Source organism: Cotesia glomerata, linkage group LG9 (assembly GCF_020080835.1).
Source record: "Cotesia glomerata isolate CgM1 linkage group LG9, MPM_Cglom_v2.3, whole genome shotgun sequence".
In the NCBI taxonomy this organism is placed as follows: domain Eukaryota; kingdom Metazoa; phylum Arthropoda; class Insecta; order Hymenoptera; family Braconidae; genus Cotesia; species Cotesia glomerata.
In genome coordinates, this window is record NC_058166.1 from 690,692 (window position 1) to 702,640 (window position 11,949).

At 27.9% G+C, this 11,949-nt stretch overlaps 2 protein-coding genes across 2 annotated transcripts; both read right to left on the reverse strand.

Moving 5' to 3' along the window:
- Nucleotides 1-3,463: 3,463 nt before the first annotated feature.
- LOC123271696 (CDK5RAP1-like protein) lies at nt 3,464-6,471 on the reverse strand (the record flags this gene model as incomplete). The annotated part of the gene is made up of 3 exons (XM_044738086.1): nt 3,464-3,717; nt 4,226-4,697; nt 5,501-6,471. Coding segments are annotated over 3 exons (1,659 nt in total), but the record flags the coding sequence as incomplete, so codon positions are not given.
- A 1,521-nt stretch (nt 6,472-7,992) lies between these two features.
- Nucleotides 7,993-11,300, reverse strand: LOC123271697 (MICOS complex subunit MIC27). Its single transcript, XM_044738087.1, has 6 exons — nt 11,171-11,300; nt 10,904-11,088; nt 10,391-10,530; nt 8,684-8,917; nt 8,418-8,596; nt 7,993-8,107 (listed from the first exon to the last, which is right to left on the reverse strand). The coding sequence occupies exons 1-6, from the start codon at nt 11,183-11,185 to the stop codon at nt 8,066-8,068; spliced, it is 795 nt and encodes a 264-aa protein (XP_044594022.1). The 5' UTR covers nt 11,186-11,300; the 3' UTR covers nt 7,993-8,065.
- Nucleotides 11,301-11,949: the final 649 nt, after the last annotated feature.

The following is an 11,949-nucleotide window of genomic DNA, read 5'->3' on the forward strand; positions in this document are numbered from 1 at the left end:
AACAATTTACAAGTGAGTATTTTTTGTTTTAAAAAACTTAATTATTATTTTTCTTTTTCAGATCAATTCCCAAAGGAATCAATAAATCGCAATAATGTCGAAAATAATTTTGGCTATTTTCTTAATCGTCCTGTGTGGGGTCATTTTTGTTTCTGCGGAGAAGCATTTTAACTATAATAAACCAGTATGTGAAATACCCTACTAATCATACGTGGACAGTATAATGTGGTCTAATAATAAACTCATCTGATTTATCATGATAATTTGTGCTTTGGTCTTATTCATTTTACCCTAAAAAATATTTTGTTTATAAAAATAGCTTAAATAAAGTTATATTTTTTCCATGACTTCAAAATAATAATCGTAATAAATGATTCAAATTTTTAATGATTACGAAATTCTCAATTTCGAAATTACGGTGAAATTATTAACTGTATAAAAAAAGATCTCAAAAATAAAAAAAAAGATAACAAACAATTTTTCCGTAATTTTGAAATTAAAGTTTTCGTCTCTAAAAAAAAAAAAACAATATTGATTATTATATTTTTCATAATCAAAAATTATTATGGTATCTCATTTAAGACTATGAAAAAAATTCAATTTTTTAATTTTAATAAAATCTATTACAAATAATTTATTTTTATTAATATTTTTTAAACCTCTCTGAATCTGATAATTTTTTAACGACATTTAATTATAAATATCTAATATATAAAATTCTCGTGTCACAATGTTCGTTTCCATACTCCTCCGAAACGGCTTGACCGATTCTCATGAAATTTTTTATGCGTATTCAGTAAGCCTGAGAATCGGCTACTATTTATTTTTCTAACCTCTAAGTGATAAGGGGTGTTCACCCCAAAAATTTTTAACTTCCCATCGAAGATTTTCAAAAATCGGGAAGTTATTGTTTTCACCGCGTTTTGCAAAAATCGAGTTTTCATCAGATCTCGACGTTTGAAGGTCACAGGAAGCTTCCCTGACTATCCCCGCGAGGTTGTCACGGTGTCTGTATGTATGTGTGTGTGTGTGTGTGTGTGTGTGAAAGTATGTGAACCGCTTATAACTTTTGAACGGCTTGACCGATTTCATCGCGGTTGGTGCCATTCGAAAGGGCTTGACCAAACTTAGATTTTGAAAACTATTTGGACCGATTCAGATCAATAGATTTTGAGAAATCTTCAAAAAACTGAAAAAAAAATTTTTTTCAAATGTGGTTTTTTTGGAATAACTTTTAAACGGCTTGATGGTTCAATTCCAAAAACTAATCAGCTCTTAACCTCAAAAAACCACGTTGATCGCCACCAGTCCGGTCAAAATCGCTTGATTCGTTCGAGAGATATCGTGAACGAAAGAAAACCGAAAAAAGTGTTTTTTCGGAATAACTCCAAAATTCCAAGCGCGATCAATTCAAAATTTGAGATTCTTCGTGAGGCTTGAAAAACTGCGTCGAATGCTTCTAACCGCGTAAAAATCGGTTTATTCATTCAAAAGTTATTGCGGTTTAAAAATTAAAAAAATAGTGTCTTATCAAATCTCTATCAGACTTTTGAGCTCGAAGAGCTTTAAAGCATAGGAAAGCAATCTCTTTGAGCTCGGGGAGCTCAAAATAACCCATAAATTGTATTTTTGAGCTCGAAGAGCTCAAAAACGTCATTGGTGCAATTTTAAGCGCCTAAGTATGGAATTAGCGGGAAGTTGCAGGGATGGCCTTCAGGGTCAACCGTTTTCCTAATTTTTTTTTTATTTTTTTGATAAAATTTTTGTTTTTTTTATTTTTTTATTATGTGACATCAAAAAATACATACAAAACTAAGTTTTTTTTTCAAGTCCTAATAAACTTTTTTATTACTATTAAATAAAATTGTCTCTCAGTGTAGTGTCTCGGAAAGTTAAGTGTGACTCACTTGGCAGACACTCGTTGGCATCGGCTACAAATCCGTCTTTGCATCGACACTCATTATCAATGCATAGTGAATTCTCCGTCGCACAGGTCTTGTTTTTCCAACATTCCGTATTCAAGAGCGGCGCACAGGCGTAGTCGCTAACTTTGTCGTTACTTTGTCTGCATTGACACTTTTCTTTCGAGCAGACAGAGTTCAAGACGTTGAAGCAGTCAGTGGGGAACGTGCATGTGTCGCCTAATTTTACTTTCACCTGACACTGGAATCTTCCGATAGTGTCCGTCAGGTCGCACTTATAATTGCTGCAGCAGGGACGATGTAGATTGCACTGCAATCAATTAATTATTATCCAAAAGTACTTTCAAGTTGCTTTTTTGTAACATAATTATTTGATTATGTTAAATTGACAATTTATTATTTACATAATCACCATTAAAAATTTCTGTAAAGTTTTAATTAGTTATCAAGAAAAATAGGAATTCAAAAAATTCATAACTTTTTCCTAATTAAAATTAAGGAACCAATTAAAATTACTTTTAAAAAGGAGACTTATAGCTACAATTTTGTCCGAAAAATTTAGCTCTAAAATCAATAATTTATTTAATATAAATTGTCAAAGTTTCAAAATCATTATTTTCTAAGAAAAAAAATTTATTGAATTAATTGCTTGATTAAAATTAGTAAATTAATCATTTTTATGTCTTCGCCGAAATTTTTATAATCCTCAGAGTCTCAGCTTTAAAACCCACTACAATTTTTTCCCTAAAAAAATTTATTTCTCAAACTTTTCAGCGCCTCCAGGTCAAAAAATTAGTTTTTTTCGTAAATTATCCTATTTTTTATTATTTAAAAATTCATAACTTTTTTCCTAATTAAAATTAAGGAACCAATTAAAATTACTTTCAACAAGAATACTTATAGCTACAATTTTGTCCGAAAAATTTCGCTCTAAAATCAATAATTTATTTAATATAAATTGTCAAAGTTTTAAAATCATTATTTTATAAGAAAAAAAATTTATTAACTTAATTGCTTGGTTAAAATTAGTAAATTAATCATTTTTATGTCTTCGCCGAAATTTTTATAATCCTCAGAGTCTCAGCTTTAAAACCCACTACAATTTTTTCCCTAAAAAAAATTATTTCTCAAACTTTTCAGCGCCCCCAGGTCAAAAAACTTGAATTTAATAATTTAATATTAAAACAAACACCAAAAATAATTTTACTTACAACTTCACCAAAGGGCACACAGTCTGTTAGTATCTCGGATTAATCTTCTGCATTGACACTAAAAATCAATGCAATGCTTACTAAGGTGATTGCAGCGTTCCGACGTGGCATTTTTCTATTAAAAAATCTAATCCGACTCTTCAACAGAACTAACTTGAAAATTCTAAAGTTTTAGTTGAATTATTGCGTTCAATCATTATCAATATTATTGAGTAAATTCTAGACGCCAATTAAATTCTATTAAAGATTACAATACTAAACAACGCAGTATTTTTTTTCGTTAATTAAGAAATGGAGATAAGGTTCTAGTCACAGATAACAATACCAAAATATCGATCGAAACTTTATTTTATTTATTTTATATACATCTATCTACTACTTTTATCAAATTCAGAAATTGACGAATGAGAAACCGGGATCCCAGTTAAGGAGTTCGAGTTTGAAGTGCTGATTTCCACCACTACGTAGTCCCCGGCGCTTATTGGACGATTTTCAGAGCCATCTGGAATTTCTACGTTGGGAATTAGGACTCTGGTGTTGCCATCAGTGCGGCCTTGGAGAGTTGATTCCGATCTTCGGGAGACCTGATAAAGAAAATTGAATTTATTGGAGTCCTTACTGACATTTTAAAATATACGATTAATAATTTGGATAGAAAATTTCCCTAGGAACAATATTGTAATCAATAAAAATTTTCCTAGCTCCAATAGTTTCCACGATATAGCAAATTAATCATTAAAAATACGTTTTTTGGTCGGAAAATTTTTATTTTTCATTGTTTCAGTGATATTTTAAGCGATATTGAGAGTTTTCTTAAGAAGACTCATTAGAAAATTTCCCTAGGAACAATTTTGTAATCAATAAAAATTTTCCTATCTTTAATAGTTTCGGAGATATAGCTAATTAATCAAAAAGGTATAAATTAGTCCCGACCATGATTAATCCGGCTATATCTCACAAACTATCGGTCTTACGATGATTAACCTCAGGACCAAATTTGTAGCCCGGAAAATTCTGGACCACCTCTGCTAAAAATTTTCCAAAATTTTCCACAATTTTGGGAAATACAGCCGAAAGAAAATCAAAACTCACCCCTTCGATCAAAACAAGCTGTCGCGTTCCTACTAATTGACTATTGAGCTTCTCAGCTTGAGCTCGAAACAAATTGGCCATACGCTGCATCCTTTCTAGCTTTACTTCCGGTGGTACGTCATCTTTGAAGCGTCTGTGGGCGGTAGTTTTTTCCCTCATGCTGTACTGGAACAAGTACGCCACGTGGTACTGCACTTGCTCCATTAATGTAATAGTGTCCTCGAATTCTGCGTCAGTTTCCCCGCAGAAGCCCGCGATAAAGTCACTGGACAGCTGAATATCCGGGATTAATTCACGGATGTGATTTACCAGCTCGAGGTACGATTCTCGAGTGTATCCACGGCGCATGCGCTCTAATACTGCGGAGTTGCCCGACTGGGCCGGTAGGTGGATCTGCTTGCATATGTTCGGTTTGGTGGAAATTAGATGGAGAACTTCGTCGGGAAAATCCTTTGGATGTGGCGAGGTGAACCTTGAGTAACATTAATTAGAATTCAATGGTAAAATCTGGTAAGTATTTTTGGTTTTTAGGGATTTTTTTGGGGAAAAAAATTTTTTTCTGATAAATTTTTGACACCATTTCAAAGAAGATCTTTCAGCAAACAAAATGATCTATAATAAATGATGTTTTGATTGAAGAAGTGATCTATAAAGAGAGATTGAAAGTTAAAAGCAATCCAATTTGTCCGAAATCGTGAATTTTGAAGGTATCTTCCGTTTTTTGGGATTTTTTTTTAGACAAAAATTTTTTTTGCAAAAATTATTGACACTACGTTGAAGTAGATCTCTTAACGAACAAAATGATCTGTAATAAAAAATTTTTTGATTGAAGAAGTGATTTATAAAGAGAGATTGAAAGTTAAAAGGAGTCTAATTTGTCCGAAATCGTGAATTTTGAAGGTATTTTTCGTTTTTTGGGATTTTTTCAATGAAAAACATTTTTTTGTCAAAAATCATTGATATATCGCAAAAGTAGACATTCTAAGGAACAAAATGACCTATAATAAAGCTTAGTTCCACCGCAGGAACACTCTAAAAAATGTGTTTAAAAATTAAAAGTAGTCTAATTTGTCCGAAATCGTGAATTTCGAAGGGATCTTATATTTTTCGAGATTTTTTCTATGAAAAAAATTTTTTTCTTAAAAATCATTGATATATCGCACAAGTAGACATTCTAAGGAACAAAATGGCCTATAAAAAAATTTAGTTCTACCGCAAAAACAATCTCAAAAACGCATCTAAAACTTAAAAGTATTAAAATCATAGATTTCTTACCTAATCCTCATCTGCGGATCGATATCCGCAACTTTTTCCAGCAAATCTGCAAACCTTCTTCCTCCAACTTTGTTCTTGTAAACCGTCTTAAAGCCTTTCGCCAATTCGGTGGTTTTCTTCTGCACCGGAAAGATTTCTTCCGAGAGATCTCTGTAACTGTTGACATTTTGCCCAAGGAGCGTAACTTCTTTCACCCCGGAGTCCGCGAGATGTTGCACCTCGTCTAGAATACTCTTAATCGGCCTGGACCTCTCGCGGCCGCGGACGAAAGGAACAATGCAGTAAGTGCACATGTTATCACAGCCCCTCATAATCGTCACAAAAGCGGATTTGGAGTCTCCGTTGAGCCTCACGGGATTTATATCCGCGTAAGTTTCGTCAAAACTCAAAGCGACGTTAATGGCCGCCTGGTTTTCCTCCGTGACCGACAGCAGCCTTGGCAGGTCTCTGTACGCATCCGGCCCCGCGACTAAGTCCACATACTTGCTCTCCTCCAGGATCTTATTCTTCAACCGCTCCGCCATGCACCCTAGCAACCCAACGCGTAATGGCGGACTGCCCATCAAATGGCGTCGACGTCGCAAATTGTTTAGAGACGCTAAGCGCCCCCAGACTTTCTGCTCAGCGCCATCTCTTATCGCGCAAGTCACTACCAGAATCACGTCCGCTTCTTCTAAAGTTAGGGTGCGCTCGTATCCAGCTGACTTTAAAACTGAGTAGATTATTTCCGTATCACTTACGTTCATTTGGCAACCGTATACGTCGAAATATACTTTTTTTCCGTATGCTTTTATTGATGGTAGGTAAGGGTGAGGGTCTTCCGGTGCTATTTCAGTTTCATTAGAATATTTTAATGCTGAATTTGTTATAAAATCTGATAAATTAGGTCCTGATTTAAGGTTTTGTTTTTTTAAATTTAAACTTTCCCGCGCTTTAATTTTTGAATTATTTGAATTTTCCCGCGCTTCAATTTTTAAATTTAAATTTTCCCGCACTTTAATTTTTGAAATATTTGGCGGGTCATTTTTTAAATTCAAATTTTCCCGCGTTTCAATTTTTGAATTATTTAAATTAAAATTTTCCCGCGTTTCATTTTTAAAATTTTTAAGCGGGTTATTTTTTAAATTTAAATTTTCCTGCAGATTTTCAAATAAATAATTATCTTTATTTTCAATTTTTAATTTATTTTCACTTTTTAAATTTAAATTAACATTTGAATTATCCGCGGTTTTTTCTGTCAATAATACAGAACTTGCTTCTGTTGATAATTTTCTATAATAATGATAATTCCATTTTAATGCTTTAACTTTTTCAACAATATTTACTGTATTAAAATTGATCACCTTTATTTTAATCATTGTCACAATTATTTTTTCATTAACTACTAAAATAATTATATTATTCAAGAAAAAAAATAAAAAGAGGTTAAGTTTAACAAACTCGTTAAATCTTCTATGTCATCCCAGATAAATTTATTATTAATTATTTTTAATCAATAAATAGCGAGTTTTTAAACTATGACAGTATTTTTATAATAATAAACATTTTTATAAACTTATTGTTCCGCAAAATTAAAAAATGTAAACACTGCACAATAAAGAATCACATTTCTTACTAACCTATTAAAGTGAGGTCGCTAAAGTAGAAATTAAATTTTACTACTGTAGAATTTTTACTCTGCTGCCATCTAACAATTTTTTTTTTAAACTTTCAAATGAAAATTTTTTATTATGAATTCAGAAAATTCCATTATTATTATTATTATTATTATTATTATTATTATTATTATTATTATTATTATTATTATTATTAAGGTTATTACTATTATTAGTGTTATTATTATTATTATTATTATTATTCGAAATGAACAAGATGACACTGAATATCATCCCAAATTATACTCAGTGATATCTGTGTGAAGAAAAATTTTAGATAGTAGCTAAAAAAATCCAGATTATACTGTGTGACATCTGGATTATACTCATTGTAATCTGGATTATACTAGCTACTATCTTAAATTTTTTTTCACTCAGTATAATCTGGAATTATATTCAGTATTATCTTGTTCTCTCCGTGTATTATTATTATTATAATAATAATAATTATTATTATTAAACAAAAAGAACAAGAATACACTGGATATCATCCCAGATTATACTCATTGATATCTATGGTGAAAAAAAAATTTTAGATAGTAGCTAAAAAAATCCAGATTATACTGTGTGATATCTGGATTATACTTATTATAATCTAGATTATACTAGCTGCTATATTCAATTTTTTTTCACTCAATATAATCTGAGATGATATTCAGTATTATCTTGTTCTTTCCGTGTATTATTATTATTATTATTATTATTATTAATTTTGTTGTTGTTATTGTTATTAATGTTATTATTATTATTATTATTATTATTATTAATTTATGAGTGAATAAAAAATAAAAATTTTTTCACTTGAAACTTGATTTATTTTTACAGTATCAATTTTAGAATTTTAATAAGACAGTTAATAATTTATCTACAATCTTGTAAATTTTTTTTTTTTCACAAAAAAATTTTGAATCTATTTATTTTTTGCTTCTTTTGTTGCTTCCGCAGGTTTGTTCTAAAAATAAAAAAAAAAAAAATTAATTATAAAATACAATTAAAAATTGTAAATTTTAGATGACATAGAAGAGTTTGAAAATTAATTATAACTTTGAAAATATTGATTGGATCAGAAAGGTCAAGGACCTTTTTGATAGTAAATGACCTAGAGAATTAAAAAAAAATTATTTGGTTAAAATCGGAGCGTTAGTTTTTAAAAAATAATAAAAAATGTAAAAGTATCTCGGGATTATTTTTTAGGATAAAAAGGTAAAGGAAATTTGAGGACCAAAGATCATTATAAAAATTCAAATTACAAATTCCTTTACCTCTTTTTGACTCGGTTCATCGGATTTAATTAAATCTCCAGTTAATGAACCGATAGAAGTGACTACACTACACCCGGTGTCTTTAACCAACACCAGGAAGTCATTGAAATTATCCGGTAATTTAATACTCGGTAATTCCGGCCATTTTATTTCTTTTTGGTTCGCTTCTCCTGGTTTTACTGAATTTATTTAAATTTATTTAATAATAATAATAATAATATATTTATTAAATATATATTTTTATAGAATAATAGAAGATAAATTACCGCCGTAAATAAAATTGTAGCCAATGTTGATGTAATGTTTGCTAGAATTTAAAGTGTCTTTTGCTAAATCGGGGTAACAAATAGCAGCCATTGATCCAGCACCAGTTGACATGTAAATAAAACGCTTGAATCTTCCTCCGCGGATACCGAATAAAAATCCAACTAGTCCTCCGCCTAAGATTGTGCCGATTCGGGGGAGAATATTTTCTTCTTGGTGCAAGTAATCAATTGATCCTTAAAAAAAAAAATTTTAATTAATTTTATTAAATTAAAAATTAATTAAAAAAAATTTTTTATTTATTTTTATTGGTAAATTCTTTATTATTATTATTATTGATATTAATATTGTTAATTAGAATTTTGTAATAGAAAATTAGTTTTTAAAAAATTTTTTTTATCAAAAAAATTTTTTGGAACTTTTTTGTTGGGGGCGTAGAAAATTTAGTTAAATATTTTAGTAAAAAATAAAACTAATACATAATTTTAAAGCTTAGAGTGTCTAGATTAAGATCCCCTAGCCGAAGACATGAAAAAAAAATTTTTAATAAATTTTTTTTAGAATTTTTAGGAAAAAAATGCAGTTTTTTGGATTTTTTTGGGGGCGTAGAAAATTTAGTCAAATTTTTGAGTAAAAAAAAAAATTAATATATAATCTTGAAGCTTAGAATGTCAAGATTAAGATCCCATAGTCAAAGACATGACAAAAAAATTTTTTAACAATTTTTTTTAAGACTCTAGTAAAAAATGCAGTTTTTTGAGTTTTTTTTAGTTTTTCTGGAGACGTTGAAAACTTTATTAAATTTTTAAATAAAAAATAAAATTAATATGTAATTTTGAAGCTTAGAGTATCAAGATTAAGATCCCATAGCCGAAGACATGAAAAAAAAAATTTTAAATAAAAATTTTTGAGACTTTTTAGTGAAAAATGCAGTTTTTCGGATTTTTTTGGGGGCGTAGAAAATTTAGTTAAATATTCGCGTAAAAAATAAAATTAATAGATAATTTTGAAGCTGAGAATGTCAAGATTAAGATCCCATAGCCGAAGACATGAAAAAAAATTTTTAATAAATTTTTTTTAGGGTTTCAGGAAAAAATTGCAGTTTTTTGGATTTTTGTTGGAGGCGAAGAAAATTTGGTTGAACTTTTAAGTAAAAAATAAAATTAATAAATAATTTTGAAGCTTAGAATGTCTAGATTACGACCCTATAACCAAAGGCATGAAAAAAAAATTTTTGATAATTTTTTTTTAGACTTTTTAAAGAAAAATTCAGTTTTTTGAGTTTTTATGGAGTTTTTCTGGAGACGTTGTTAAATTTTGGAGACATTGTAAAACTTTATTAAATTCTCAAGTAAAAAATAAAATTAATGCATAATTTTAAAGCTTAGTGTCTAGATTAAGATCCAATAGCCGAAGACATAAAAAAAAATTTTAAATAATTTTTTTTTTAAGGTTTTTAGGAAAAAAATGCAGTTTTTTGGATTTTTTTGGAGACGTTGAAAACTTGGTTAAATATTTAAATAAAAAATAAAATTAATTTATAATTTTAAAGCTTAGAGTGTCTAGATTAAGATATCATAGCCGAAGACATGAAAAAAAAATGTTATATAATTTTTTTTTAAGCTTTCAAATGAAAAAATGAATTATTTTTCCAAGTTTTTCTGGATATAAATAATAAGTTTAATTAAAGAAGAAAATTTTATAGTTACCTTTACTATGAGCAAGTCCTGTGTTGTAAACATGGCTAATTTTATCATGGACCATCTGATACTGATCCGAAACGCCGGAAAATGTTTTTCTTATTGTCCCAAATCCGTCTTCTATTTGCGATCGAATACTATTTGGATCACTAAAGAATTAACAAAATTAATTAATTAATTACTATTTTTATTTTAAATATTATTAATAATTTATGTATTCTTTTTTTGCTCATAATTTTTTAGTAAAATCTTTTCATAAAATATTACAAAAGATAAATTTTAATTCTTAATTTTTTAATTGAAAATTAATTCATAAAAATTGACTAATTTAATTTTATTAAAATTTTGTTTTTTAATTAATAAAATAAAGAAAAAAATTTTTTACGATTCTTTCATAAATATTGACAATTTTTTTAATTTTAATTAAATAAAAAAATTTCTACTTGTCAAAAATAAAAAAAAAAAATAATTTATTAAAAAAACAATTAAAATAATTAATTAAAAAAAAATTACTTGTTTTACCGTATCTCAGGTTTAATTTTTTTTTGCTCATGATGAACATAAATCGGTAATTCCGACGGCCTAATTATTCTCGGTACAGATCCGTCGTTGCTGCAAAGTACGGGCGCATCTGGAGGAGTTGGTTCTGGCCTAATTATTGGAACTGCTCCGCATAATCCTCCAGGTAGTAAAAATTTTTTAAATAACTTCAAAAATAAAATTTTATATTAATAAATTTTCAATTAATTTAATTTAATGAAATTAATTAAATAAAAAAGATAACCTTACCTTGAGACCTTGCATGTTTTCTTTAAAATAACTCAAATAAATTTTAATACACAATTTTATTTTTATTTTTATTAAATTAAATCCTGACTTTTAAAAAATAAATAATTTTATTTATTTAATTAATTAATTAATTAATCATTATAAATTAATTAATTTTTTTATTTATAACAGAAACCTGTCATTCGTTCGTCAAAGTCAAATTTTACTAAATCGACAATCGAAGAATCGATTTATTTAAATTTCGAGATATCGATTAAGAAAAAATTCGATTAATCGATTGAAATTTTATTTTAAATTTTAAAAAAAAATTTTAATAATTAATTTTAATAAAAAAATTTATTTAAAAAAAAAAATTAATTTTTTTTATTAAAAAAAATTTTTTTATTAAAAAAAATTTTTTAATTTATTAAAAAAAATTTTAATTAAATTTAATAAAAAAAGAAAAAATATTTATAAAATTGAAGGATTTTTTTATTTATTTTTTTTTGCATTAAAAAAATTAAAAGAAGAAAAATAAATATTTTTATTAAATTTTTAATTCTAATTAATTAATTAATTAATAATTATTAACTCACATTAATTGCTGTTCGTCCAATTTCAACTAAAACACCAGGTTGATAATAATCACAAGGTTCGGTGCACTCTCTGCAAGTAATATCTTTTCCAAAGATATTTCCAATTGTTAGATCAAGAAATCTATGTACCGCTAAATCCATTAATAAAATATCAAAATTAATTATTATTGTTATTAATTTATTTTCATTTAATTATGACAGTAG